General features: G+C 37.5%; 1 protein-coding gene across 2 annotated transcripts; it reads left to right on the forward strand.

Annotated features, from left to right (window-relative positions):
* The first annotated feature begins 34 nt into the window (after positions 1-34).
* Positions 35-27924, forward strand: RAD21L1 (RAD21 cohesin complex component like 1). 2 transcript variants are annotated; one of them, XM_042979726.1, is made up of 14 exons: positions 35-141; positions 2354-2528; positions 4127-4256; positions 5964-6057; positions 8310-8416; positions 12100-12270; positions 13688-13783; positions 14983-15093; positions 16655-16881; positions 17123-17222; positions 18070-18194; positions 20592-20687; positions 22992-23069; positions 26826-27924. In XM_042979726.1, the coding sequence occupies exons 2-14, from the start codon at positions 2385-2387 to the stop codon at positions 27012-27014; spliced, it is 1668 nt and encodes a 555-aa protein (XP_042835660.1). In that variant the 5' UTR covers positions 35-141; positions 2354-2384; the 3' UTR covers positions 27015-27924. The 2 variants fall into 2 exon arrangements, with proteins under 2 accessions (XP_042835660.1, XP_042835661.1); XM_042979727.1 differs by having other exon boundaries at positions 8310-8383.
* Positions 27925-27945: the final 21 nt, after the last annotated feature.

The following is a 27945-nucleotide window of genomic DNA, read 5'->3' on the forward strand; positions in this document are numbered from 1 at the left end:
ACCCCGCCCATCGCTCCGCCGCGCCCTCCCTGAAGCCCGGCAGCTCCCGCAGCGTGGCGTCTGCGACTCGACGCGCGGACCCCGGCGACTCGTCCTCTAGCCCCAGCGTGGGCGCACCTCTCCTCAGAACCGGCGCCGAAAGTAGGGCGCAGTCTGAGGGGCCGGGAGGGAGCCGCGGGCTGAAGGCGGGCTGAGTGACGGGGGCCACGGCCACCCGCACCCCGACACGCGCGCCCCCCGCCGGCTCCTCAGCCGCGCGAGCCCCGCGGACCGCGCCTGAGAGAGAAACGCCGTCTCCTGCAGCCCTTTCGGGCTGGAGGCGTGATCTGGCGCTTCTTCCCCTCGCGGGGAGGACCGGGCGCCTGGGGTCACCTCTCTGGCCTCAGTTGCTCTCTCTGACTAGCCGGCCTTGAAGTCTGGGGAGACGTTTGTGGAGGAAGCCTTTGGCGTCCCTCGCCCTGGTGCTCGCCGTCCTTCCCTCACAGCCGTGGACGCCCTCACCTTGCCTCCAGCGCCTTCCCCTTCCTTGCCACGCACCCCGTTTTGTCCCCAGGAAGGAGCTCGCCCTCTGGCCCTCCCCACGCCCTGTCCCAGAGCGTCCCCTCCGCTTGCGCCCCTCACCCCCTCCTGCGGGCGACTGCCCTCCCCCTTCCCCTCTCCTCCTTCCCCCTCCTCCTCCCTCCTCCCTTCCTTCCCCCCTCCTCCCCTCCTTCCCCCCTCCTCCCCTCCTTCCCCCCTCCTCCCCTCCTTCCCCCCTCCTCCCCTCCTTCCCCCCTCCTCCCCTCCTTCCCCCCTCCTCCCCTCCTTCCCCCCTCCTCCCCTCCTCCCCTCCTTCCCCCCTCCTCCCCTCCACTTCCCCCTCCTTCCCTCCTCCCCCTCCCCTCTGTCCCCCTCCCCCTTCCTCCCCCTCTCCCCACCCTCCTCCCCTCTCTCCTTACCCTCCCCCTCCCCTCCCCCCTCCTCCTCCCCACCCCCCATCCCCCTCAGTGCTCAGGGCCCTCTCTCAGCAGCGGCCTGTCCCTGGCTCCCAGTTCCCGGTTCTCTGGTTCTCGCCAGCTCTGCCTTGCTCCAAGCTAGTCCAATCCAGAAATAAACCTTCGAGAGTAGGGGTGGCAGGAAGGTTGGGGGGGGGGGTCGTTGGGGAGGGCAGAATATGTACTCGGGAAAAGTCAATATCTCAGATTGAAAAACAGAGTTGTTTTTCCTTAAAATACATCAATAACCATATACCTGGGAGCAATTTTGTAAGATTAAACTGGAATGTATTCCAAGATACCAAACAGTAAAAAGAATAAAGTGAAACCAAGGCAGGCACAGGCCATAAACATTAAAATCTCCAGCTCTACCATTGGGGAATGTGGTTTGGTAGATCGCCTAACTTTTCATTTTGGGCCCAGTGATTTGATTTTTGGGGTGGAAATGTGCATTGATCAAAATTCACCTAAATCTTGAATTCTGTGGCTGATTTTGTTTTTGTGTTCATTTTGTCTCAATTTTCTCTTTTAGTCAGAAATTCAAGTAGAAAACAAGCAAAAAGGCTTTTATAGTGGAAGTTTAAGATTTCTTATATGAGCAATAATCTGATTCTTCACTAGAAGTCAAAGTATTATAATATCCCTTTGCTTAGAGGAGCCTTATGATATTCTCAAAGATACTACAATTTGTAGAAATGTGCATAAATTGTTTTAGTTCTAGGTGAAGTTTTTTTTCACCATTCTTGTTTGAAAACGTTTAAATTTGATTCTTGTTTTCTTTCTTGCCTTTCGATTCTTTTCCTTTAGTTTCTGTTTCCTTCATTTTTCCACTTTATAGTCCTTTGGAATTCCATTATTTTAACTTCAGAAGTTAATAAATTGCTGACTAAACCAGAGTATCTTGAAGAAAACAAAGAAATTCAACACCTGGTTATAAATCAATAGTCCAACATTTCTCAAATTCCTAAGTTTTAGAAAAGAGGTGACATGTGTTCACTTTTCTTAGTTTTTGTGTGCCTTTTCCTGTTCTGTTGTTTTTTCCCTATTTCCATCCTATTTTTCCCAGGCCTCCGCCTCTATTTATCTGACCTTATTAATAAGAGAACTTAAATTCTTTGTAGGAAAAAGTAAGTAGAATGTAGGAAACCATCAGTGATCAGAACACATGTAAATCGGGTGTGGTTCACAATCTAATAGAGTTCTCATTAGTTTATAATTTTGTATTTTACATAATGGCTTCTTTACAAGAAACTGAATTGAATAATAGCTTCAACTGGAAGATAATCTGTTACAGAAATGATAAAAAGTGCTTTTGCTAAGAAATAGCACTGAAATGTTTTTGTAATCAAAATTTAAATATTTTTTAATGTTCTCTCTAGTTGTTAAATACCCCTAAGGAATACAGGCAACATGTTCTACACACATGTGCTTATGAGTAAGCGAGGGCCGTTGGCCAAAATCTGGCTTGCAGCTCACTGGGAGAAGAAACTCACAAAGGCTCATGTATTTGAATGCGATCTAGAGATAACCATTGAAAGAATCATTTCACCTAAGGTATGTTATTGATTCAGATTATAATATGTATTTGGCATGATTTATGGAGAGGAAAGGAACTAAAATATGTTCTATCAGAAAATGCATCTCCAAGGAAGTTTTACTTTTTTTTGGAAGTTTTACTTTTGAAATGGTCTTCTTTAATTCCTATAACATTTATTACCTGAGCACAAACATATGTCAATTTCTTTGGGTAATTAACTGTTTTCATATGTTTATCATAAATAGATTAGACCCTGAAGGAGGAAGGTCATATTTTGTACATGTTTTGTAATCCTTTCTTATTCCCTTAGCAAAATACTGTAGACACAGTAGGTACCAAATAAGTATTTCTTAAAAAAATAGTGAGTGAATGAATATGGAGAATAGAAAAAAAGAATGAGTATAAATCAAAATATATATGAAAACACTTCATACAGTACTATGTTCATAATAAAATACTGTAAGGTATTAGAATTTGCATTAAAATATTATTTTAATATTTTTAGAAGGTAAGTATTTTTTCTGCTTGCAAGAAGGATGAATAATAATTGAAAACTTTCCATGTGTCAGGCACTGGGCTAGACTTTACATTCATTAGATCATTTAATCTTCACATCAACCCTGTGAGATGGGCTTCTTTGAGCCTCAGTGAAGTGTGGTAGTTAAGAGCATGAACTTTTGAGTTAGTCAAACTTAATTCCTGCTCCATTTCTTGGTAGTTTTCTTACTTTGGGCATGCTACTTATCATATCTGAATCTCAGGCTTTTTTCTTCTGTAAACAGAGGTTCATATCAAAATTAAGTAATACATGAAGAGCTCTTAGGACAATTCCTGGCACAAAATAAGTATATAATAAGTTGTAACCATTATTAATAAATTGAAGTTCAAGAAGATTGAACTTCAAGTCTCAGCAACTAGGCCAAAACTTGAACCCAAGTCTGCCTGACTGTAGAGTTTATATTCTTCCGTGAAACTAATAATCACATATTTCACTTAGATGGCACATTAGATTATCTTCATTGAGTAAGAACAAAGGTTAATCATCTTACAAGATGAGGTAGAAGTTAAGTGATTCACTTTTTTTTTTTTTTTTTTTTGATGTTTATTTTTGAGAGAGAGAGACAGAGTGCAGGTCGGGGAGGAGGGGCAGAAAGGAGACACAGAATCCCAAGCAGGCTCCAGGTTCTGAGCTGTCAGCACAGAGCCTGACGTGCGGCTCCAGCTCACGGACCGTGAGATCATGACCTGAGCTGAAGTGGGACACTTAACCAACTGAGCCACACAGGCATTCCAAATGATTCACTCTAAATAAGAATACAAGGGGCCCCTGAGTGTCTCAGTCGGTTGAGCAACCAGCTTCAGCTCACAGTCTGTGCTGACAGCTCAGAGCCTGGAGCCTGCTTCGGATTCTGTGTCTCCCTCTCTCTCTGCCCCTTACCTGCTCATGCTCTGTCTCTCTCTGTCTCAGAAATAAATAAACATTAAAAAAATAAATAAATAAAAGAATACAAAATGTCTTCTTTTTAAAGAGAGGGAATTCTATGATTTTATAATTTTCAAACAGGGTTTATGAATCTAATTCTCAATATTCTGATGCTTTAAAAATTCTTGAAAGGTGAAAATTGCACTTCGAACTTCAGGACACCTTCTTTTGGGAGTTGTGCGAATCTATAATAGGAAGGCAAAATATCTTTTGGCAGATTGCAACGAAGCATTGCTTAAAATGAAGATGACATTTCGCCCAGGTATACTTGCAACATTGATTTGTCTCACTCACCTTGTTTCTCTTTTGCATTTTTATTTTGGGTGGGCTCTTTTAATGGGTGGCACTCCGTAATTCCAGCGTGTATATGTGAATATAAACTTCCTTTTCACTGATTCTAAGTTTCCGTGGTTAAGGACAAATTATATTCTTTCCCTTGCTCTTTACCTGTGTTTGCAAGAAAAGCTTGTGCTTTCAAACACTTGTAAAGTTCCCGCATACTTACATAAGAAATCTACTTATGTAAGAAATTCTGATATTCAGTTTTAATGGATTGCTTAATTTACCACATTTATTTTTGCCTGTATGAGATAAATTAGAAATAGTGTAATTGACAAAGCCTAGATATCATAATTGTCATTGTTTTCAGAATTCTCAAGACTCTAAGTAGCTTAGGTTGTTCTTACTATTTATGAAACATAAAAAAATTTTAACGTTTATTTATTTTTGACAGAGAGACAGAATGTGAATGGAGGAGGGTCAGAAAGAGAGAGAGAGAGAGACACAGAATCTGAAGCAGGCTCTAGGCTCTGAGCTGTCAGCACAGAGCCTGACCTGGGGCTCAGACTCTCCAGCCTTGAGATCATGACCTGAGGTGAAGTCAGACGTTTAACCTACTGAGACACCCAGGCGCCCCAAAATATTGTAGAAAATCTCTAGACCTTCCAGAGTGCTAGAGATTTACATGTGTCATAAATATGATGGCTTCAAATTTTAACTTAATGTTAAGACATTCATCATTTCCACCTTGTGTTATGGTTATTTAGGTACAGGCCTTGTCTCTCACACTAGTTTGTAAGTTCCTTGAAGGCAATATCTTTGTTGTGATATTTTCTAAATCTCTTATAGTACTTGTCTCAATGTCTTGAACATACTGTTCCTTCAATTAATATTTGTTGAATCAGGGTTGACAGGTTGTTTTTCTTTATTTAAAATATTTGTAAATTCTCTATGTAGATTTATACTCATATCAAATATGGTTCATTTGTCAATTATTTCATTTATGTGATCCACAAATATTTATTGATGCCATACTTTGTGCCAAACACTATTTTAAGGCTCTGGGATACAAGGACAAATAAGGCAAATAAGGTCCCTTTCAGTTTGGAGAGGATATCAGATAATAAAAAAGTTTTTTAAAATTATTGTAATAATTGTAGATAATGATTGTGCTATGCAGGAGTCTAAACAGAGTATTACAACAAAAAATAGCAGAAAACTTTACTTGCATTAGGCTAATTAGAAAAAGCCTTTCAGAAAGGGTAGAATTTAAGCTCAAATTTGAAGAATGAGAAGTACCCAGCCATGTAAAAAGTCCGTGAGGGAATAACATTCCGGGCAGAGGGGAACTGTCAGAGCAAAGGTCTTGAGGGGGAAAAGTGCTTAACTTGTTCAGGTAACAAAAAGGCCAGTATGGGTAGAGTCTAGTGAGTGAGGGAAAGATCCTTCGATGATGCTGACAGGTTTGTACAGCTGCAGAGGTTCTGATTAGAAATTTGAATTTTATTTAATACACTGGGGAAGTCACTGAATCACTTTAAGCATGGGAATGAGCTGAGCTGATTGCTCTTTAAATATTTTTAAATACCACTCTGGCTGTTTGTAGAGAATGGGACCGAAGAGGGGCAAGAATTGGGAGTTTCTTATATAGCATTATTGCTCATTGGATGTGGTTTTTTATTCTTTTCAGGACTGGTTGACCTTCCAAAAGAGAATTTTGAAGCTGCTTACAATGCTATCACATTGCCAGAAGAGTTTCATGATTTTGACACCCACAATGTGAAGTAAATTATTTTTTTATTTTCCTTCAATTTAATTTTCTTTTAAAAAAAGTTTATTTATTGATTTTGAGAGAGAGAGGGAGAGAGGGAATGCAAGTGAGGCAGGGGCAGAGAGAGAGGGAGAGAGAGAATGCCAAGCAGGGGCTCAAGCCCACTAACTGAGATCATGACCTGAGCTAAAATCAAGAGTTGGAAGCATAACCGACTGAGCCATGCTGGCGACCCTCAATTTGATTTTCTTGCTTTCATCTTCAGATTTCATGAATACAAGTGGACTCTAGTTAAGAACTGAAATACACATGCAGTTGAGAAGACTTAAGTTTAGTGTGAAATTTTGAAATATAACACCAAAAATGTATCATCATATTTGCTGAATATAATTGGCGATATTAACAGTATGTTCTTCCATTCATTCGGTAAATATGTATTGGGTGCCTTCCATATGCCAGGCACTGCTCTAGACACTGAAGACATTGAGCAACAGCTTCTGTGTGCATGAATCTTACATTTTAGACAGACAATAAGCAAAGAAATATACACTTTGCCAGTAAATGATCAGCAATATGAAAAGAAACAGAAAATAAAGAAAAAAATGATAAGATTCTCAAGAAAGGGTTTTCTAATAAGGTCAGAACTGAAACCTGAGGGAGGTATAGGAACAAATCATTCAGTAATGTGGGGAAGAACGTTCCATGTAGAGCAAGTGAGAAGGCCCTAAGGCAGAACATATTGGACTTTTTCTGGGAACAGCAAGGAGGCAAGTGAGACTGTGTTGTAAATGACGGTCTGAGTGGTATGAAATGAAGTCAGAGAGGTAGTTGGGGGTGCAAATGATGTTGAGTGTTGCAGGCCACAGTAAGGACTTTAATTTTATTCAGATAGGGAGCACAGGAGGGTTTTGAATAGGAGAGTGACAGATCTGACTTGATTTCAACATGCTTCTTCAGGTTACTTAGTATAAAGGGGAAAGGGAGGAAGCAGAGAGCCTATGAGAAAATTATTTCAGTAAGAAGTCCAGATGACCCTCCCACCCAACACCTACTCAGGGCTGCAAGGGAAACTCCACCCCACCTCTTACCAGGAGCTGCTGCAGGCAGAGCCCAGCACTGAAAGGGTCTCCCCCCTCACACCAGGCCGTATCACCCAGCCCCGTTGATCTGGAAGTGAAGGCCCAGGGTACATGGGGGGAGAAGGGCAGTGAAAACAGTTAGTGCCTTGAGTGGGGGATGCCAGGATTCATGGCTGGGAGGGACAGGAAGGGGACATGACAGCCCTGCCCTATCTGTGGGAGCCTGAGGGCCCAACTAGGGGCACGCGCCTTTCCCACCAGCAGCCCACAGACGTGGGATCAGGATGCCAGGCCTCTGTGTCCTCGAAGGGACCCTCCTGTGGTCTTTGTCTTGATCTTCCTTAATAAATGGTGCTATCCCTGCAAAAAAAAAAAAAAAAAAAAGAAGTCCAGGTGAGAAATGACAGTGTCTGTAATCACTTCTCAGTCTTCATGTTATCAAGGTGGTAACAGTCAAATTATGAATATATTTTGAAGACAGAGCCAACAGAATTTGCTGAAGAATTGCATATGGCCTTAAGGAAAAGAGAAAGGAAGGATGACTACAGTCATCCTATAATCACAGATAAATTAGGCTTTAGACATAAGTTTTGAGATGATTGTTACACATCCAAGGGGAGAAGGCAAGTAGTTGAATATCTGGGTCTGAAATTCAGGAAGGAGGTCTGGATGGGATAGATAAATTTAGGAGTTGTGAGTATATAGATGGAATTTCAACCCCCAGAGAGTGAGTGTAATTATTTTAAAAGAGAGAGATCTGAGAACAGAGTGTTGGGTCATTCCTAATAGCTAGTAGTCTGAGAGATGAGAAAGGACTAATGAAAGAAAAGGAGCAGCCAATGAGGTAAGGAAAAACTCAAGAGAAAGTAGTATCCTGGAGGTGAAGAGAAGAATACATTCCATGAGGGAGTGAACATCTGTTTCAGATGCAGTTGGTTAGAATAAGTAAGACAAGGACTGAGAATTGACCCCTGGGTTCAGCAACCCAGAGACCATTTGTTATGTATACATGTGTAATCAACTAGTGTGTATAAATAATACTATTGAGGAAATAAAAGTGTTTATTTTTTATAATAAAAGCTGTTTTTTGTTTTAGAGTTTTGGGCTTTTTTTCAGTATACTGCAAAATCCTTGTGTTCTGTTGGCATATTTTTCTCAATCTTCTCAATCTTATGTTTCTCCATAGTGCTATTGATGTTTCAGAACACGTTAGTCAGAACCAAAGCAGACCAGAAGAAATCACACTTAGAGAATATTACGGTAATGATCTACTGTTCCAAGCTGGGAGCTTTGGTGAGAATCTTTGAGAAATTAAAATCACAAGCTATAATCAATTATAAAATATAATTGCATTTTTGCAATTATAAAATAATTGCAAAATTATTTATAAAATAGAAGCATAATTGCAAAATAACTTATAAAATAAATATGCATTTTTGTATTGAAACCATGTCAATAGAAATAGCTATCTTTAGAATGGATCTCTTGATGTCTAAATGCAACTCTCAGTAAGTTTATCTTTACCTTGTTCTAAATAGGTGTTAATACCAAGATTCAGTCTTAGGCTATAAACTTCCCTTCTTAGTCTTCAGTCCTTTACTGAATACTTACTATATGTCATGTTCTATCATAGGCATAGGCAGTACAAAGTTTGCAGAAGCACTTCCTGCCCACAAGGAGCTTCAGGCTGGGAGAGAGATATGCAAATAAACATATATATATATATATATATATATATATATATATATACACACACACACACATATAGTAATATATGTGTATAAATACATATATATTACATAATACACATATATTACATATAACCCTAACACTATATATATATATGTGTGTATATATGTGTGTGTGTGTGTGTGTGTGTGTGTGTGTGTATATATAGTGTTTTACGTGTGTGCTGTATATCGTGCCTTCAAAGTATGAAAATTTCTCCAATATATGATGGTATCAATTGTAAAATGAAAAAGTTTAGCATGGCTTGGGACTGAGGAGGAAATAACACATGCTAAATATATACTCATTGATTATAAAACAAACTGTTGAGTATATTTTATAATTAAGCTGTTCTTTTTATGGCATTTACCTCTGTCTTGAACCATAGTATTATGTACGTCCTGTATTGATCTGAAAACTCCATGAGGATAAAATCTGTGTCGTATTCATGTTTGGTTCTCTTATAGTGCCCGAAGCAGTGAGTGTAGAAGAAGGGTGGCTTAACTCTGTGTTCTGTGGGGGAGGGTGGTCAAGCCAGTAATGCTTGAACTACGTCTCCAACCTCCATTTTTCATCCTTACTCTTCTTCTGTAGCTCTTCTGATCTACAGCTGTGTTCTTAAATGATCTGTGGTGTGGGACAAATTTTAGAATTTTTGTTAATTTCCAGTCTGTCATGGAATGATGCTTTTGTAAAATCCAGAAAAATTGAAAGTTTAAAAATCAAAATATATGCTTCAATTTTTCTTATTAAATTCAACATATATAAAATTACGCTGTGAAATTGCTATCAAATTTTTTAAACATTTACCTCTAGTCTGTGTATTTACTCTATCATGGACAAGCACCAACCCACAGACCATATTTTGAGTAGCCTGGATCTCTCATTCTCTGTAATCCCAGGCCTTAAAATATAATACATTGGCAAAGAGTTAATCATATTTCCTACTGCCAAGACACTCTTTACACATTTCCCTATAAACACTACTGCTGTTCTTTAGGCCTAAAACTTTAGGATCACTTTTTTTTTTTTTTTTTTTTTTTTTTGAGAGAAAGAGGCAGAGCATGAGCGGGGGAAGGGCAGAGAGAGAGAGAGAGAGACACAGAATCTGAAGCAGGCTCCAGGCTCCAAGCTGTCAGCACAGAGCCCGATGCAGGGTTCGAACTCACAAACTGTGAGATCATGACCTGAGCCAAAGTCGGACACTTAACCGACTGAGCCACCTAGGCGCCCCTAGGATCACTTTTAACTACACTTTCTGTAAGCTTTATACCACTGCTGATTAACAACAACAACAACAACAAAATTGGACATGTCTCTTAGGTCTTCTATTTCTCTAGCCACCAGTATAGTTCACCAGTACTAAAGACCTGGAGTAATACCCTCCTACACATCTCACAGTCTCTTCCCACATTTTATGTAGCTCTGCAAGAGCAATTGTCCTTAAATTCCCCCCCCCCTTTTTTTTTTGTATCACATTCCTCTACTTAAATACCTTGGGTCCTTATGACTTATTTTAGACACGCTGCCTATCCTCAAGGGCCTCTATCAATTTATCACCTTCTGTATTTTATCGACTTTATTTGTTTTACTCTTGATACAGACTTTTTGCTCTAGTTAAGAAAATATATTACCAGCCAATAATTTAGTTGTTCTCAGTCTGTGTCTCCTACAATTCGAAAAGGGGGAAGAACATTTTCTCAGTGTATGAACAGATCTGAGTTTGCATCAGCTTTTTCTATTGCCTTGCTGTGTGATACTGGGCAAATCACCTAGCTTCTCTGAGACTTACTACCCTATTTGTAAAATTGAGATACTCTAGCAGCATCACAGAGTTATTTCCTTCATTCCCTCCTTCAGTCCTTTTCACCAATAAGTGATTTTTCTCTCTTTCAAAAACTAGCTCAAACCTAATGTCTTCTAAGAAATGTTTACTATTAATCCATCCTATTCTGAATTACAATGTAAGATTGAAAGCAATGATCATTTCTTTAATTTATTTGAATAATCTCAGGTTCTTGTGATGCTCAGTGCTCAGAATATAGTGTCTGTTCAAAAATGTTATTATCTTATTGACCAAGGCTAGTTTTTCTTTTGAGAGCTTTCAAGCTGCTCCTGGAAGATATGAACATATTTTTAGTTTACTTTTGTTTTTTATTTTTTAGTATTTTCTGTTGAGCAAATCTTTAATCCAGTACAATGAAGCTTGCCTTTTTCAACTCTTCCTTTCTACAAGATAAAAGCCTATAGAAGAATTTTAATATAAGTGATACTGCATGATTTTGTTTACTAACTAGCACTAACATGGGTTGTGAGAAAGGGAGGAGAACGACAACCTCTGTCTGATCTCTGGGGTTTCAGACTCCTGGACCTAGAGATTCAAACCCAAGGAAGGCAAAGAATATTAAGAATATACATGTGCTGACAACCAATCTGGAAACAAGTCAATTTGAAGCAGGGAGTTCATTCTACCTGCTACTGTCAGCGTCTTAAGAGTTTGCTCTCATAAGTCTCCATTTTGCAAAATATTTTACCAGTGTAAGTTTTAACTATCACTGTCTCCGCTGGGTTCAGATCCTGGCTTTGTCATTGATTAGGGTATGACTGTGTGCAAATTATAAAACCTTTCTATGGACATGTTCCCTTGTCTAAATTTAGGATTATAATAGTATCTTCTATTACGTAATATAATGCACATAATAAGTACTCGGTTAATGTTAGCTGATTGGGTTTTGTCTTTTTTATCACTGTATCTCTAATACCTAGCAGATTGCCTAATACCCATTCATTAAATACTTATTGAATGAATGTTGTAAACCCATTATTTAATATTTTATCTACCTTTCCATTCCCAAGAAGGCAGATATGCTCCTTATTTTCCAAATCCCCACTGTGGATAAACAATGCAAGCAATTGTACTTGAAATAATATGAAATAATACTTGATCAAGCAGGACATGACTATCTAAAGTAGAAGAAATCATTCTGGGAAATTATTAAACTGAACCACAACTAAAGACTCTATCCTAATGTTTTTTCCCTATTGTTTTGGGAAAAGCGTTAGACTAGAAATCCAGCCTCTACTGATTAACTGAATGACTTCAGTTGACTATGCAAATAAGTTTAGCTCTCATTTTTCTTACCTGTAAAATGGGATGGTCTGTACAAGAAGATATCTGAATTTCCATCTAACCCTAAAACTCTATGTTTCTATGGCTAACCCAGTATTAATGATATGTATTTATTTAGGGGAGGAATCTGAAATTCTCAGAAGACATAGCTTTTTTGATGACAACATATTGCTGAATTCCAGTGGTCCTTTAGTTGAACATAGTTCTGAAAGCCTCATTGGAGAAAAATCTCTGTTCTATGACAGTGGAGATGGATTTGGAGATGAAGGGGCTGCAGGAGAGATGATTGGTATGTTGTCTGGTTATATAGAAATTGGATATTAAAAAAAGAAATTGGATATTTATTTCAGTCATGCTAAGAATGTATTAATAGGCTTATTATGTTAAACTAAAATGTCAGGTATGCCCCGTGTCATAGAAATCAATGCATTTTTTAAAAGTTTATTTATTTAGGGGCACTTGGGTGGTTCAGTTGGATAAGCATCAGACTTCGGCTCAGGTCATGATCTCGCGGTTTGTGGGTTCAAGCTCCGCGTCAGGCTCTGTGCTGACAGCTCAGAGCCTGGATCCTGCTTCGGATTCTGTGTCTCCCTTTCTCTCTCACTCTGCCCTTCTCCTCCTCATACTCTGTCTCTGTCTCTCAAAAATAAATAAACATTTAAAAAAATAAAGTTTATTTATTTTGAGAGAGAGAGAGCACATGCGTGCACGTGCAAGAGGGTCACGGGCAGAGAGAAAGAGAGAGAGAGAATCCCAAATAGGCTCCACATTGCCAGCACAGAGCCTGATGTGGGGCTCTATTCCGTGAACCGTGAGATCATGACCCAAGCTGAAATCAACCAACTGAGCCACCCAAGGGCCCCTAAATAAATACTTTTTTTTTTTTAGTCAATACATTTTTTACATACATTTTCAAAGTCCGTGGTGTATTTAAACATTTAGGCTAGATCTAAGTAAATAGGCATCTATTTAAACACATTTTCCCTAAAGGTCATAAAATACTACTTGTTTTTATTTTTACAAATTCTTAATTTTTAGAGGGGAAGGAATGAAGTTAGTATATTTCCTCACAAGATATATTAGATCATATATTGGAATCATTGTTTCCCTTAAGAGAAATTGTGAAACAGCTATTCTAAGGATCTGTCCAACATTTTATATTGTAATTTTATATTTATATCATGATGTTACTATAAAAGAATCATAGAAATGGAGTAGACAAAAACTGGGAAATCTGAATACACATACCTGTATTTTAAAGATAGTGATGGTTATATAACAAGTCTTTTTTAGATTCTCTAGTTTACTTTAAAGGACTGGTTGTGGCAAACTTTTTGAAATTTCAAAATTATGAAAAAATAGTGGTTCTACCTTAGGTATCTACCAAAGAAGTTTGAAAGCTTTCACTTCTTGATTTGGAGTTTAAACATGGCTTTGTAACAAGATTACTATCACAGTATTAGTTTAGTAAATATCTCCTGAAATTAAACATCTATTTAATAAGGGAAAGGAAATAAAATATATAAAATTCTATATTATCCTGCATGAAATATGATAGTCTATGTAGCCAATCAAATCTACTTAAGTAAGGTTGATTCATTTTTGTATCTATTTATAATCCTTATATACAATAATGTCAATTAAACGTTTAGTGAAAAAATGACAGATTCAATTCTGTGACAGAAGTATTTATTGTGTTTTTCAAGACAATCTATTGCAAGATGACCAAAATATCCTGTTAGAAGACATGCATTTGAACAGAGAAATTTCCCTGCCTCCTGAGCCTCCTGATACTATAGTGGGTATGATGAAATTATCTTTTGTGTAGAAAGTGAACAGATACTGGTGTTCAAATTAAACCTTACAACTTGCTCGGTTTAAGTAGCAATATAATATAGTGAAAAATAATAAAGAATGTTGTCCCTCAAACTCTTTTGAGTCTGACTGTAGACAATATGGAATAGGAAACTCGGTTCCGAGAAAGGTACAACAGTGGTATTTAACCAGGATTGGGTTTATTTGATATGAGAGCACATCTAAATACTCTGGCAAAATACTATGCCTTTGAGTCATTAAAATAATATGTGTTACATGTTAGAAACATCATTAATATTTGACATTGCTATGATTATTAATTATTAATATTAATACCATATTGACATTAATATAACTGGACAATCTGTATACAATTTGAGAGAAATTACAAATGTGGGGATATTTTCTACTTGAAATTCATGTGAAGGTACCTCAGATCATTTGAAGTATTTTTGTATGATTTTTCTTAAGAATTGAAAGTACAAATAGCCCCATTTTGATTCCTCATTCTTTTTTATGTTACATTTCCTTCCTAACACATAGTAGAAATTTAAAATGTGAAAAAGAGAGATGATATAAATTTATTTATGGTCCTTTATGGGTCAACTAATAATTAAGTATTAACAGAATACAAATTAAAAAAAATTTTTTTTTTTAACATTTATTTACTTTTGAGAGAGACAGAGCATGAGAGGGGGAGGGGCAGAGAGAGAGAGACAGAGACAGAATATGAAGCAGGTTCCAGGCTCTGAGCTGCCAGCACAGAGCCTGATGCAGGGCTTGAACCCACAGACTGCAAGATCATGACATGAGCCAAAATCAGTTGCTTAACCGACTGAGCTACCCAGGCACCCCCAGAATACAAATTTTTTTTAGCAGACATAATCAAATTTATGTCAGTCATTTACTGTGGTTGCTACCACTGTTTCTACTAAGTCCAGCCTTAGATGTCACATGTGCAGAAGAAGGTGACGATGCATGACTCACCTAGACACTGGGCCCCAGACCATATAATCTCTGTGTCTCTTCAACTCTCTTAAGTACATGATTCTAAAAATAAGTTTTGGCTCCAGTTAGCAATATAAATCTTCAATTAGTTTATCTTTTGCTTTCATTCTTATATAAACATCTAGATTAAACATAACTGTTATTTTTCTAATAATTCTTTTTATGGTGATGTTATTAGTAGAACCAGATAATTCAGAGTGTATATGTCTACCTGAAAATGAAAAAATGGATGAAATCACATTATCAAATGAAGAACATGGATTTACCCTTGACCCAATTGATGTTTCAGGTCAGCGTCATTCATGGTTTTGTTTTTTATTTTTGTTACGCTACTATCTTATTTACTGTGAGGTAATCTGTGAAATATTATAGGAAGTAGCCAACCTAGTAATAACATTTGCAATACAATAGGGAAAGGGTAGGGAAAGAGTGTGGAGGAAATTTGAGGTGATTCTTTCATTATAGTCAGTCCTGGTCAAACCATACACCCAGTTTGGGAAATTGGAAAATATAAAACTCAGTTCAATGCCAGTAGTTATTGAACCATTACTCTCTGTTGGGCACAGGAGTTAAGAAGACATAGTACCTGCTTTTTTTGTTTTTGTTTTTTAATGCTTATTTATTTATTTTGAGAGAGAGAGAGAGAGTGTGCGTGCAAGCCAGGAAGAGGCACAGAGAGAGGGAGAGAGAATCCCAAGCAGGCACCACAGTGTCAGCGTAAAGCCCAATGAGGGGCTTGAATTCACAAACCATGAGATCATGACCTGAACTGAAATCAAAGCATCGGATGCTCAACGACTGAGCCACCCAGGTACCAACAATAGTACCTGCTTTTAAGAAGCTTGTAGTCTGATTGGAAAGATAAATAAACATGCACATGCATATAAAATAAGGCAGAATAAAAGGATCAGAAGAGAGGTCTGTGCCCTCTAACATTTAACCTCAAGCATATTTTTAGGAATAAAAAATAAATATGAATATAATATATAACTTGACCTTGTAAGAACATCCTGGTTTCAAGTAGTATAATTGATATGAATTTCAGTTATAAACTCAGGCATGCAAGGAATAAAGCATTCAAGTTTTTTTATTTACCACATTCAACTCTGAGCCTCTATCCCACTGGGTTGGCAAAAGTTTCAATCTGTATAGCTCCCCTATCTATCCTAAGCCATGTGGTATCAAAATTTGGGAGAGGAGTGTGGCAGGTGGAAGGGAAACTTTGGTCATCAACCACAATAGTTTGTGGTATCTACTGTCCCAGCCCATATAGCCTCTGGGGTCATCACACAACCAGCCCTTCTGGGATCTTGTCATGTTCCCAGGATTTTACTAAGGCACGTTAGCAAGCAGGTTACTGTTCCTTCTGGCTCCATCTGATCTCAGATCTTCATCCATTCTGGGAAATCTAACCCTCCCCTTTTGCATACTTGGAATTTGTGTATGAATTTCAATGGAAGAGGGAAAAATATACTTGACAAATACAAATTAATGTTTCAGAATATCCTGTTGTATAGATATCTTAGGGAACTTCAAAATTGAGCAACTTCCCTCCCATTATGTTCTGTGCTCCACATTTCCTGAGTTAATCTACCTGGTAGGTCAACAGCGTCCCTCCTAAGCACTTTGAAGGAACACGTTATAAACTGCATCAACTATTGGCTGCTCAGATACTCTAGCTGCGCAAAAGTCTCGTGAAGCATAATTTTCAGTAGAGAGAAAGGGATATTCTTCCCATGGCAACTCTGTAGGTTGCATTGTGGTAGACATTTCTTAGGTATGCAGTGTCTAGAATATCATTTTACAAAGCTGTACAACCAATCCCATTTGTGTCTATTTCTTATATTTAGACCTTGCTGAGAAAAGAAAAGGCAAAAAGAGGAAATTGCTCATAGATCCAGTCAAGGAGATCAGTAGCAAAATTATGCATAAACAGCTTACTTCCTTTACGGACACACTCATGGTTTTGGAACTTGCACCTCCTACCCGAAGATTGATGATGTGGAAGAAGAAGGGAGGAGTGGACATACTTCTGTCAAGTCCTGCCCAGGATATGACTCATGCGGAACTGAAAATGGTAATAGTTTGCATCTTTTTACATAGTTGCAGCGCTTGGTTATAAATAAATAAATGCATATTTACGTTCATGTATACTATAACAGAATATAAACTGGTGAAAAATACTCCCTTACTTTTGAATTAATTTGCTTGATGTGTGTGCCTGAATTATAGTTTTCACTCTTTAGCATATGTGCTTGTATTTTATTGAATTGCTTTGCTTGTACAAAAGCAAGTAATAGAAGTGTATATTTTTACAGTTGTTTACAAAGTGCTTTCTGTCCTCTGGCTTTAAACTTGGAAGGAAATTGATACAGAAGGAATCAGTAAGGGAAGAAGTGGGAAATGAAAACATAAGAGGTGAGACATCCTAACTGTTGGTGTTGAGGGGATTGTTATAGAAACAAAAATGTCATTTTATATTTCAAAATGAAGATGGGATCCAATTCCATATTCCCAAGTATAAATGCTATCTCTAGAAGAATATTTCCGCTTAAGAGAAATTGTTACATCAGCATTGCCTTTTTTCTTTGCAGATTAATTTTTGTTCAACAAGTACACTAAAAAGATGAAGTATATATACTATGTGGATTCCTCCTAGTCTCACTCCTTCCTACCTCCCTCATCCCTACAGGCAGTACTCACAAAACTTCAACAGATAAAATTATTTTATCTTGTAGGATAGTGTTTCACTTTAAGACAACTAAAAGGAAAAGTCACCTAGTGATAAGAATAGCATTTCAACAGTACAATGAATCTGAGATGTAGAAATTTCCATCCACCCAGAAGCTACTTGGAGTATTGATAATTGCTGATTATTATTGTGACTATTATAAAGGAATAATAAAACCAGCTTATGTAACGAGTGAATCTCTGCTTCGTGATCACCTGTCCTGAAGGCATTAAAATCTGCCACACGATACACCAAGATGGGCTTGAACTATCCATGTTATCTTGTGAGTGCCTGTTTGGGAGTGAGTGTGGAGGAGATAGTAGGTGGACCATGGGGAGGGAGGTGATAAGAAGCAGACAAGGGACAAGGGAAGATAAATATGTGAGACTTGGGAAACTATAAGAAAGTTTGTGTACACTTTGCTTAAATTCTTAGATTCCAAGTTTTGTGTCAGAAGTTTTCTTTTGTAACAACCATATCCCAATTTAAGTTTGAAAGATAGTTTGGTCAAATCTTCTCTACTTACTAATTCAGAGACCTCCGTGATGGAAGAGCCAAATTCCCGGCAAGACTTAAGTCAACCCAAAACTTGGAAGGATGTGATCAATGGACCGAAGTGTAGCTCTCATGAGGATACCAATAAAAATATTAATTCTGAGGTAAGTTAACCAAAGAGAATCATAAAAGTATTATTTTTCTGACACAGATACAGTGAAGGAAACTTGAGACTCTGACATGTCTTCTTACATTTATAGTTTATATTTAGTCTTATGTTAGTCCATAATTTGTTTGGTAAGGGGCAGTGGTATGTAAAGCATGATTTTCATCTGTAGAACAGTATTTTCTAGAAGTTTAAGAGAGTAAATAAGAAGATAGTAGTTTCATGCTGTAATAATTTGCATGGTAATCAAATAGGTGATTGTACTTGAATCCAGTTATATCCTGAAAATCCTCTTAGGCCCCACATTCAGTATATCATGGAATGTTTTTAGGACTCTAGACAATACACCCATGTTTTGTTTCTGATCAGAAAGTCACTCTTCCCACCTCTAAGAATATGTTTTAGACCTATGATTACCTTAGCCTTGAATCCAAGAGACTATCTGAAGATCCATGACCAAAGAGAAATTTTTTAAAAATTTTACTTGAAGACATAATTTTTATTCAAAAAACGTTACTTAAAAACATAGTTGGAAACAGTGTGCTTTAAAATATTTTTCCTGGGGCGCCTGGGTGGCTCAGTCGGTTAAGCGGCCGACTTCAGCTCAGGTCATGATCTCGCGGTCCGTGAGTTCAAGCCCCGCGTCGGGCTCTGTGCTGACAGCTCAGAGCCTGGAGCCTGTTTCGGATTCTGTGTTTCCCTCTCTCTGACCCTCCCCCGTTCATGCTCTGTCTCTCTGTGTCAAAAATAAATAAACGTTAAAAAAAATTTTTTTTTAAATATTTTTTTCCTATTGTCACTTTAGTGATTGTACAAATATAACCACACCAGATAGAAAGAAACCAGTGCTCTTCTGGTTTGCTCCATCATCACTGCATTTTGATAACCACTCAGGGAATTCAAAGTCAGTCCACATTGAAACTGAATGCTCTTGGAAGGAAAGACAATTTCACAACGCACTAACACAGAATGTATTTTACTAAATATTTGATAGTATACTAGATATTGAATTATTAGGTTGCCAATATCTTCCTTATTTGGGCTCAGGCATTTCTTAGAGTGCACCTACTGAAAATTATGATCAGTCAAGCTTGTTTAGTTCATGATTTTTTAACATATTAACAAAACAGATTTTCCCTCATGCTTGAAGAAATTGATGTATGAGTTCTCTTGAACCATTTAGCTCCTCTGCCCTAACTTATGCTTTAGCCTTCAATTCCATTCTTATTCTGCTTCCAAAAACGGTGAAGAGATGTGAAATACAGTCAGGAATGGGAGCACATTGACAGGACAGAAAAGTATTGATTCTGATTAGTCATTTTCAAATCTTTATAAAGCATTTTTTATGTAAAGTAACTGCAAAATTGAGAGTATCTAAAATGTAGAATATTCATAGAGATTAAAAGGGAAAAGACATAAGTCTCTACAAACATGCACGTTAAAGAATAAAATGCAACTCCTGATACTCACTAAACATTCTGAAAGCTGAAATGAAAAATCAAGGAAGCTTTGTTGAAGGAAGCTCCTACCTGAAGACTGGTTAAAGATGAAAACAGGGCCCAACAGCTTCTATAGCAATGAAAAAAAGGAGATGATAAGGAATGGAGAATTTCTGGATCTCTCTTTTTCCTTCTTCTCTGTGCCTTTGCTCCTCTTTCAGAGGACATAGTTTTTCTTCCCTTTTGCCAGCGACAGCTCCAGCAGTGGTGGCAAGAATCGTGTCATGGCCCTAGGTGGAGATATTAATATCGCTTCCCCCATTTTCACCCCCTCTGCTTACAGAGCTTCTTCCTCTGCCACCTGGTACTGGCATGAGGATAGAGGCAGGGGCTGGGGCTGGACAAAATGCCTCAAAGGAAAGTGGTCTCAGCCACTCAGCCAAAAATATGTTTGATGTGGGGTCTGCAGTGGTGGAGAAAACAGGACTAGAAAAGATAGGCAACAAAGAGGGCAGGAATGTGCCAGTTCTTCATCTGTGGGAGGCTTATGGAGAACAGGGGCTGCCTACCTGGGATATTTCAGGAATAATATTTTGCGAATGCAGGTGGTATTTTAAATTAGTTTCAGAGGGGTGCCTGGATGGTGCAGCTGGTTAAACGTCCAACTCTTGATCTCCGCTCAGGTCATCATCTCACATTTCGTAAGTTTGAGCCCCGCTTTTGGCTGTGCACTGATGGCACAGAGCCTGCTTGGGATTCTGTCTCTCCTTCTCTCTGCCCCTCTGCTGCTTGTGCTCTACCTCTCTCAAAATAAATAAATAAAATTTAAAATAAATAAATAAATCAGTTTTAGAAATGAGCATTCATGTGACGAAAGCATTTAGCAAAATAAAATTGTTCCTATGAAAACTACTACTACTGTGATGACCTACCTGTATTTCCCTAATTTGCTTTAGGAGGATATTGTTGAAGTGGTATCTTCAGCTACTGAGGAATCTTCCTTAACGAATGCCGTCTTAGCACAAGAAATTGAAAATAGTCCAGTTGAGTTGGTAAATATATTCATAGTCTTGAAAATTTTCTTAAAAACTTTGTTCTTAAATAGTTAACACTTTATTTACCTAAAACTTGGTTTTAGAGCGATCATGTTGCTTTCTAGAATTATTATTTAGTGATCTCAACAAAGAGATGTGTCAGTAGTTTGATAAAACATACTCAGAATTGCTTTGACCTTTTTTCTTTCTTTAATTTATTTTGAAACTTCAAATAATTTTAAGTAAAACTATGGGATTTTTATATTATCAAAGGTAGTCATAGGTTAGAAATATTGAGAATCACTGTTGAGTTATTCTTGTAACAGCTTTAAAGAAACAGAGCTATATTAGAGGTACATCCTATGGCATTTGAAATTTTACTTCATTTATGAATAAAAAAACAAAAAACACAACAATTTTTATCCAAAACATTATATGGCTCAAGGCCTATACTGTCCGAGATTTTTAGAGATCAGAAAGAGAAAATGGTCTGCTCAAAGGGTCACAATTAAATAGCAAAGCGAGAAGTAACATGGACTTACCTGACTTCATGTGTATTACTGTCTTCTTTCTCTAGTCCTTGTACCACAGTGCTGAAGGCATTTTTAAGCTTGTAATGAATTCCTATTAAATAATATCAAAATAGCTATTAATGTCATAAATAAGTTGTTCTTAAATAAATAATCTTTATAATGAGTTCCGAGACTATTAGATTGTTTTTTCATATGTGGAGAACACTGCATTCTCTGGATAATCTAAGACGGGAAAGATACCTGAATTTTCTACCTGAAATATCCAAACAACTAAGCCAGGAGAGGGTTGGTTAATTTTCGCCTTTCTCTTTGCTTCTGTAGACACAGGTTATTTTCATACATGGTCAAGCAAACCACAACACAGCACAAGTTCAGCTGTTTTTAATAATCCACTGGGCTTTCCACACAATGGATTCAGCTGTAGGGTGTCCAGATAGATCAAGTAGACAGGCTTCAGCAAAGTGCATAGACTATTTTTTCTGAGCCTTTTCCTGGTTAGTTTAGTCGTGCGATATAGGTGAAGCTGCAATCTCATGGATCTTTACCAAAGAGATGGGCCACTGCTTTTTATATATGAAAAACAGCATTTGTGTATTTAACAATATAATAAACATTAGCAATTGGGTGAATTCATTTATCCCAGGGCAGACCAGAAAGAGATAAAAATAAATTGTACCTGGAGGGATTCGGAAAACTCTTCAGAATGAAGTGACCATATTTTCAGATCACTCCTTTTGGAGCATAAGAAAGGATGCTATGTAATCAGGACCGGGAAGCCGGCATAGCTAGTAGGAATGAGGACTCGGCAGTCCCCTTAGCTTTAAGTGATTTAAAATACTATCCAGAATATTCTGGAACTTTCTGAAATCATCGTGGAGTCTGTGAAATTGAAAACACTGTGGGAAGTGTCTTGGCTTCAAAGGTACACATGAAGGCTTGACAAACATTGCACCTCTGATAAGGATGACACAGAGATATTGGGTTGCATGGTCAGAGCTAGCCTGGGAAAAATTATAAAGTAGTTCAGATCTGTGCCACCTTCGTCCCTGCCACCCCCCGCCCCTAAACTTTGTAGCCTTGCTCTTTTGTCAGATTCATCAGCACCTTTCCTATGCCCAATTCTGTTCCTAGCTCATAAAGTGTTAGGTGATAAGAGCTTAGAGTGAGTTCCTGTGAAGGGATTTCAACTTGACTGTTTTTAAATATTGAGGTGTTTCTGAAGGTGGCTAAGCTTTAAAGACTGAAAAGAACTAATCTATTCAGATAATATGACAGGAAATGGGTTGATCTCTTTTGGACAGGTTACCCTTGAAATCCAAAAGGTTCTAACCCAATTGTACACAAATTGCTAAACATCATTTATTAATTAGAGCTTCTGTATCACCAGGGAAGCTCAGATAAAGGCCTTTACAATGCAGTTTTTCTATAGCTTTATATTTACCCTGTCAACTCAGTTCAAATTGACCAGAGCTGGGATAGTCCTAACCAAAAGTCATGGCTGACTTAACTTTTGGAAGTAAGATCACAGTGCCCTGGTATGCATTACCAGTAAAGACTGCAGAATCTCCTACTCCGGAGCCCCTCATCACCTAGGGAGCATAGATATCATCCTACAAAGACTGATCTAAAGTTGTATGTTTCCTATTCTGTTGTCAGACTATAAGCTCCTTTATTTAGCAGGACCCAGTGTTATGGTTGGGTTTCTTGTAGCAGCTAACACTGTGCTTAGCAAATAGTAGCATTCAGTAAAATTTGTTTCATTGAGGTATTTTATTATTCATTCAAACAGGAGTCATTGGGGAATCAACAAAATTTTGAGGCAGAGAGGTGGAATGGAAGAATTCTTAAGATGTTAAATAGCTTGCAGGTAAGATGATAGGGTTTGTCAATCCTATTTTTTTTTTCAAAATAAATAAAATGTTGACTTCAATCTTCTAGACATTAATAAAAATGAAATCATTTTTGAAGTGCCTGGGTGGCTCAGTCAGTTAAGTGTCCGACTCTGGGTTTTGGCTCAGGTCATGATCTCACAGTTCATGAATTCAAGCCCCTCCGTCAGGCATGCAGGCATGCTGCCAGTGTGGAGCCTGCTTGGGATTCTCTCTCTCCCTCTCACTCTCTGCCCCTCCCTGAATTGCATGTGCTATCTCTGTCCCTCTCTCTCTCTCTCTCTCTCTCTCTCTCTCTCAATAAATAAACTTAAAAAAACCCATTTTCATTATTTTTTTGTTGAGACCAAATTCCACTAGAATGAAATGATTTTGAGCAGTATACCCAGGGCTAACTATGAGAGTTTGCTTTTGGTGCCTGCATATTCTAAATAACTTCTTACCTATACTCAGACCTCTAGACATCTAGTGTATTTCCCATTCTTGGGTTTAGGAGGCTATCAACCAATTCTCTATATGGAACCAAGTTTATAATAGCTTAAGAGTGGGGCACCTGGATAAGTCAGTAGATTGAGTGTCTGACTCTTGATTTCGGCTTTGCTCATAATCCCAGGGTTGTGATCCCACAGTCGTGGAATCGAGCCCTGTATCAGGCTCCACGAGGAGCATGGAGCCTGCTTAAGATTCTCTCTTTCTGCCCCCCTCTGCTCCTCTTCCCCACTCGGGTGCGTTCTCTCTCTCTCTTAAAAAAAAAATAGTATAAGAGTAAAACAGATAATTTTAAATTTAACTTATATTTTTATCAAAATAATACATGTATATAAAAGTTACATAGTTCTATGCTATAAGAATGAAAAGGAAACACAGAAGATTTTTGTCCTACTCCTCCTTATCTCTAAGTCCTGCTCACCAGAGGCAACTATGTTCAGCTGTTTCTTTTAGCATTTATAGCTATATTTCTAATCATATGTTCTTACTGTTCTTTCTTGATATTTCAGCTTTAAATTTTACCTGTTAACTTCTTTCAACATAAAATGAATATTTCGCTGAGTTATATCTCCCCTAACCCCAGTCTGTTTTTATCACAATATTCAGTGTTTACAATAATTGTAACAGTTATGATGCAGGTTTGATTTCGACTAAGAGCCAAAATACCAGTGGTTTAAAAAGATAAAGTATAACCTGGTATGGCTCCTCTGCTCACAAAATATCAGAGACCTAGGTTACCTTTATCTCATTTCCTTTATTCCCAGGATCAAAAATGGCTAAGTACCCATCATGTCTACATTCTGTTCAGCAGCAAAAATTTCTTTAGGTGTACAACAGAGATTGTGTGTATCACTTCCCACATTTCATTGCCTAGGACTTAGTCACCTTGCCACATCTAGCTGGGAAATGTAGTCCTTTGTCTGGTAGCTTTGGGCTCAGCGAGTAATTCTATTCCTATGGAAGACAAGAATGGATAGTAAGAGACAATCAGCAGTTACTGTTACTATGGAGGGGCACCTGAGTGTCTCAGTCAGTTAAGCGTCCAACTTCTGCTCAGGTCATGATCTCATGGTTTATGGATTCAAGCCCTGTGTCAGGCTCTGTGCTGACAGCTCAGAGCCTGGAGCCTACTCCAGGTTCTGTGTCTCCCTCTCTCTCTGCCCCTCCTCCACTCACGTCGTGTCTCTCTCTGTTTCTCAAAAATGAATAAATGTTAAAAAAAATTTTTAATAAAAGAACCCCAAAGACTATGTAAAAATTATTGTCATTGCATTTCTTTTCTTGTCAATTTTATGGCGCTTTTTTTTTAGTTAATCATTGCCTCATTTCCCCCATTTGCTTAGTGTCTATATACTCATCCTTAATTCTTTTTAAAAATTCTCTGACATATAATGAAACCCCGTTTAGTATGGGCAAATATATCAATTGATTCATCAGTTCCATTTTTTTTTTCTTGAAGATACTCTTTCCAGAGCTCATCATCTTTTTATTCTAATTGGACTGGCTGCTCTCTAGGTCTTTTCTATAGTTTTTGTCTTGGGACATTGCTTTATCGTAACATGGGAATTCCTTTGTCTCTTTCCTATATTAGTTTCTCTGGTTCTCGATGCTTTGGTCTTCCTTTACTTTGAACTTTTTGGTGGTTAACATCCTCTCATAATTTCTGAGAGAAAGAGTGCATAGGAGATATACACCCTATATACAAGTCTGAAAATTTCTTTATTTTACCTTTAACTTGATTGTATGTCTCTGAACCTAGTTTGAAAATAGTATCTTTCAGATGTTGAAAGCTTTGTAACATGTCTAGGCTTCTTGTGCTGTTACTGAAAAGCTAGATGCTGCTTGGTTGCCAATCCTTTATTTTCTCTCTGGAAACTTTTAGATCTTTTCTTTACTCCTAGTGGTCTGAAATTTCAGGATGATGTGTTTTGATATGGGTCTTTTTTCATTTATTGTGCTGACCGTGTAGTGGTTTCTTTATTCTGAAAGTTCATGTCCTTGAATTCTAGGAAATTTTATTGTATTTCTTGAATTGCCTCCTTGTTAATCTGTTCTTTCTGAATTGCCTATGGATCAGATGTTTGATCCCCTGAATTGCACCCTTAAATTTTAAAGAATCTTTTATCCTTTATATCAATTCCCTTTGTTTTGCTTTTTTTCCTATCCTCTAGAAAATTTCTTCAACTTTATCTTCTAGTCTTTATTGAATTTTATTTCTGCTTTCACGTTTTTTGTTTTCCAGGAATTTTTCTTAGTTATTAATTATTGTTTTGTTTTGTAGCATCCTTATATTTCATTTATTTATTTACTTTTTTAAACAGCTTTATTGAGGTATTATTAACATACAATAAATCATACCTATTTAAAATACAGTAGAACAATTTTGACATATGTATATACCTGTGAAACCATCACCACAATCAAGATAGTGAACGTATGTATCCATAACCCCAAAAAGTTTCCTTGTGCCTCTTGATAATTCTTCGTCCCATCTCTCCCACTGGTCCTCCTCCCACACCTCCAAGCAACCCACTAATGTGGGTTTTTTTTTTCAATAATCATCCTCATCTGTGCTTCTATTCTAGAAATCTGATTCCAAGTACTAGTCTTCCTAAAAGGCGTTATCTTCATCCATAATTAAATGCTTTATTGTAGCTCAACTTTTTCTGGTAGGTTCATAGGTGCCCTATGGTGACTCTGATATCTTTTTGATCTGTGTCAAGAAACTGGGAGGTGTTTATAAAGCCATATTCCTCTGCCACTAAGATATATAAATATAATTTTACATTTATCACTATAGTTGTTTATAGTCACCCCCACCCCCCCGGTACCTTTAAGGGAAAGAAGCCCGATCAGGCTGATAATTTTCATTGTATTTGAAGCCTCCCAAAGTCCTGTGGGTTGTTTTCTGCCTACAAGTCTAAACTAACTGCACCTTCCACGAGAGCCATTTATTTATGTTAACATCAAATTTTTAAAAGACCTAACATTTGTATAACACGTTAGAAATTTGCATAACACTTTAAAAGTTCTTTTGCATGCATTTTCTCAATGAGCCAAGCTTGTATTCAGTGACCTATGATTTTTTTTAAGTTTACTAATGAGTCATTTGCATTTCTCTATTTAAGGATTTCACACTCACTTATCAAAAATATCAGTATTTTATTCATCCTGCATCCACAGCCTGCTGGACTTTTAATGATGTTGTTTCTCTTTCCTTTCTTCTTTTCTAATTATTTTTCCAGGAATCCAACAAGATGGGAATGCAGTACTTTAGTCTGATGAAGCTCTGCAGACACAGTGACCGAAAACAAGCTGCTGCCAAATTTTATAGCTTTCTTGTCCTAAAAAAACAGCGGGCTATTGAGCTGAGCCAGAGTGCTCCCTATGCAGATATTATAGCTACAGTGGGACCAATGTTCCATAAAATGTGAAGGAAATCCAGAACATGCAGATTTATGTCACATTTGGAATTTCTGTGTAGATGGTTCACTTTAATGCAGAAGCTGTCTGGAAGCAGCTGAAGGTCTGATCCATTTCATATATTAGCCAACTGCCTATTTTATGTTTGTAAAGTCAGAATAACCATAGCCAGAATTGGAAACCTGTTTGCTCACAGAAATACTGAATTGTAGCTAAGTAACATTTTTAACTTAGCTAACTTGAATGTATAGTATTTACCATTTCCCTGACTTGAATATTGCATTTAGAATATATTTTTAAAATACTATGTGCCTTCAAGAAATATTTAAGGATATTTTTAAAAGCTATTTTATATTGGATTATTTACTTAAGTTTTATGGGAGTAATTAATATTTTGTTTCCCCACAGGCGGTAATTTATTTGATTCTAATGCAAATCATCCTTAATTTGACCTAATGCCATATTTTTTAATCTATATCTTAATTTAAAAGTTCTAAAATTAATCTTTGTCTTAAATTATCTGAATGGCTTTTAGTCTATTTATGGGTTATTTAACATTTTATTTACTATTTAATGATTATTATAACTACCATTCGTGTGTCAGCAAAACTAAATCTCTTCTTACGTTGAAAAAATTAGCAGACACTTATTCAGCACGTTGTCTGCAGCTACAATTCAAGTAAAGGTCGTTAAAATAAATGTTCTTTTACTTGGTGTTTACTGAGCATTTTTTACATTAAAACCATTGTTTTTCTTTTTTCTTAGTTTAAGTTTGAGTTAGGGAATTTTCATATAACGCTCTGTGAGCTCCATAGTGTTCTGTGAAGTGAAGCTGATAGTACTCTCTTAAATCTCCTTGTATCTAGACTTATCTTCCTGCAGATGAAATCCTAAATGGCCTCTTTGAATGTATTAATTATAATATTGAAATGTCAAAATTTT

Source organism: Panthera tigris, chromosome A3 (genome assembly GCF_018350195.1).
Source record: "Panthera tigris isolate Pti1 chromosome A3, P.tigris_Pti1_mat1.1, whole genome shotgun sequence".
NCBI lineage: Eukaryota > Metazoa > Chordata > Mammalia > Carnivora > Felidae > Panthera > Panthera tigris.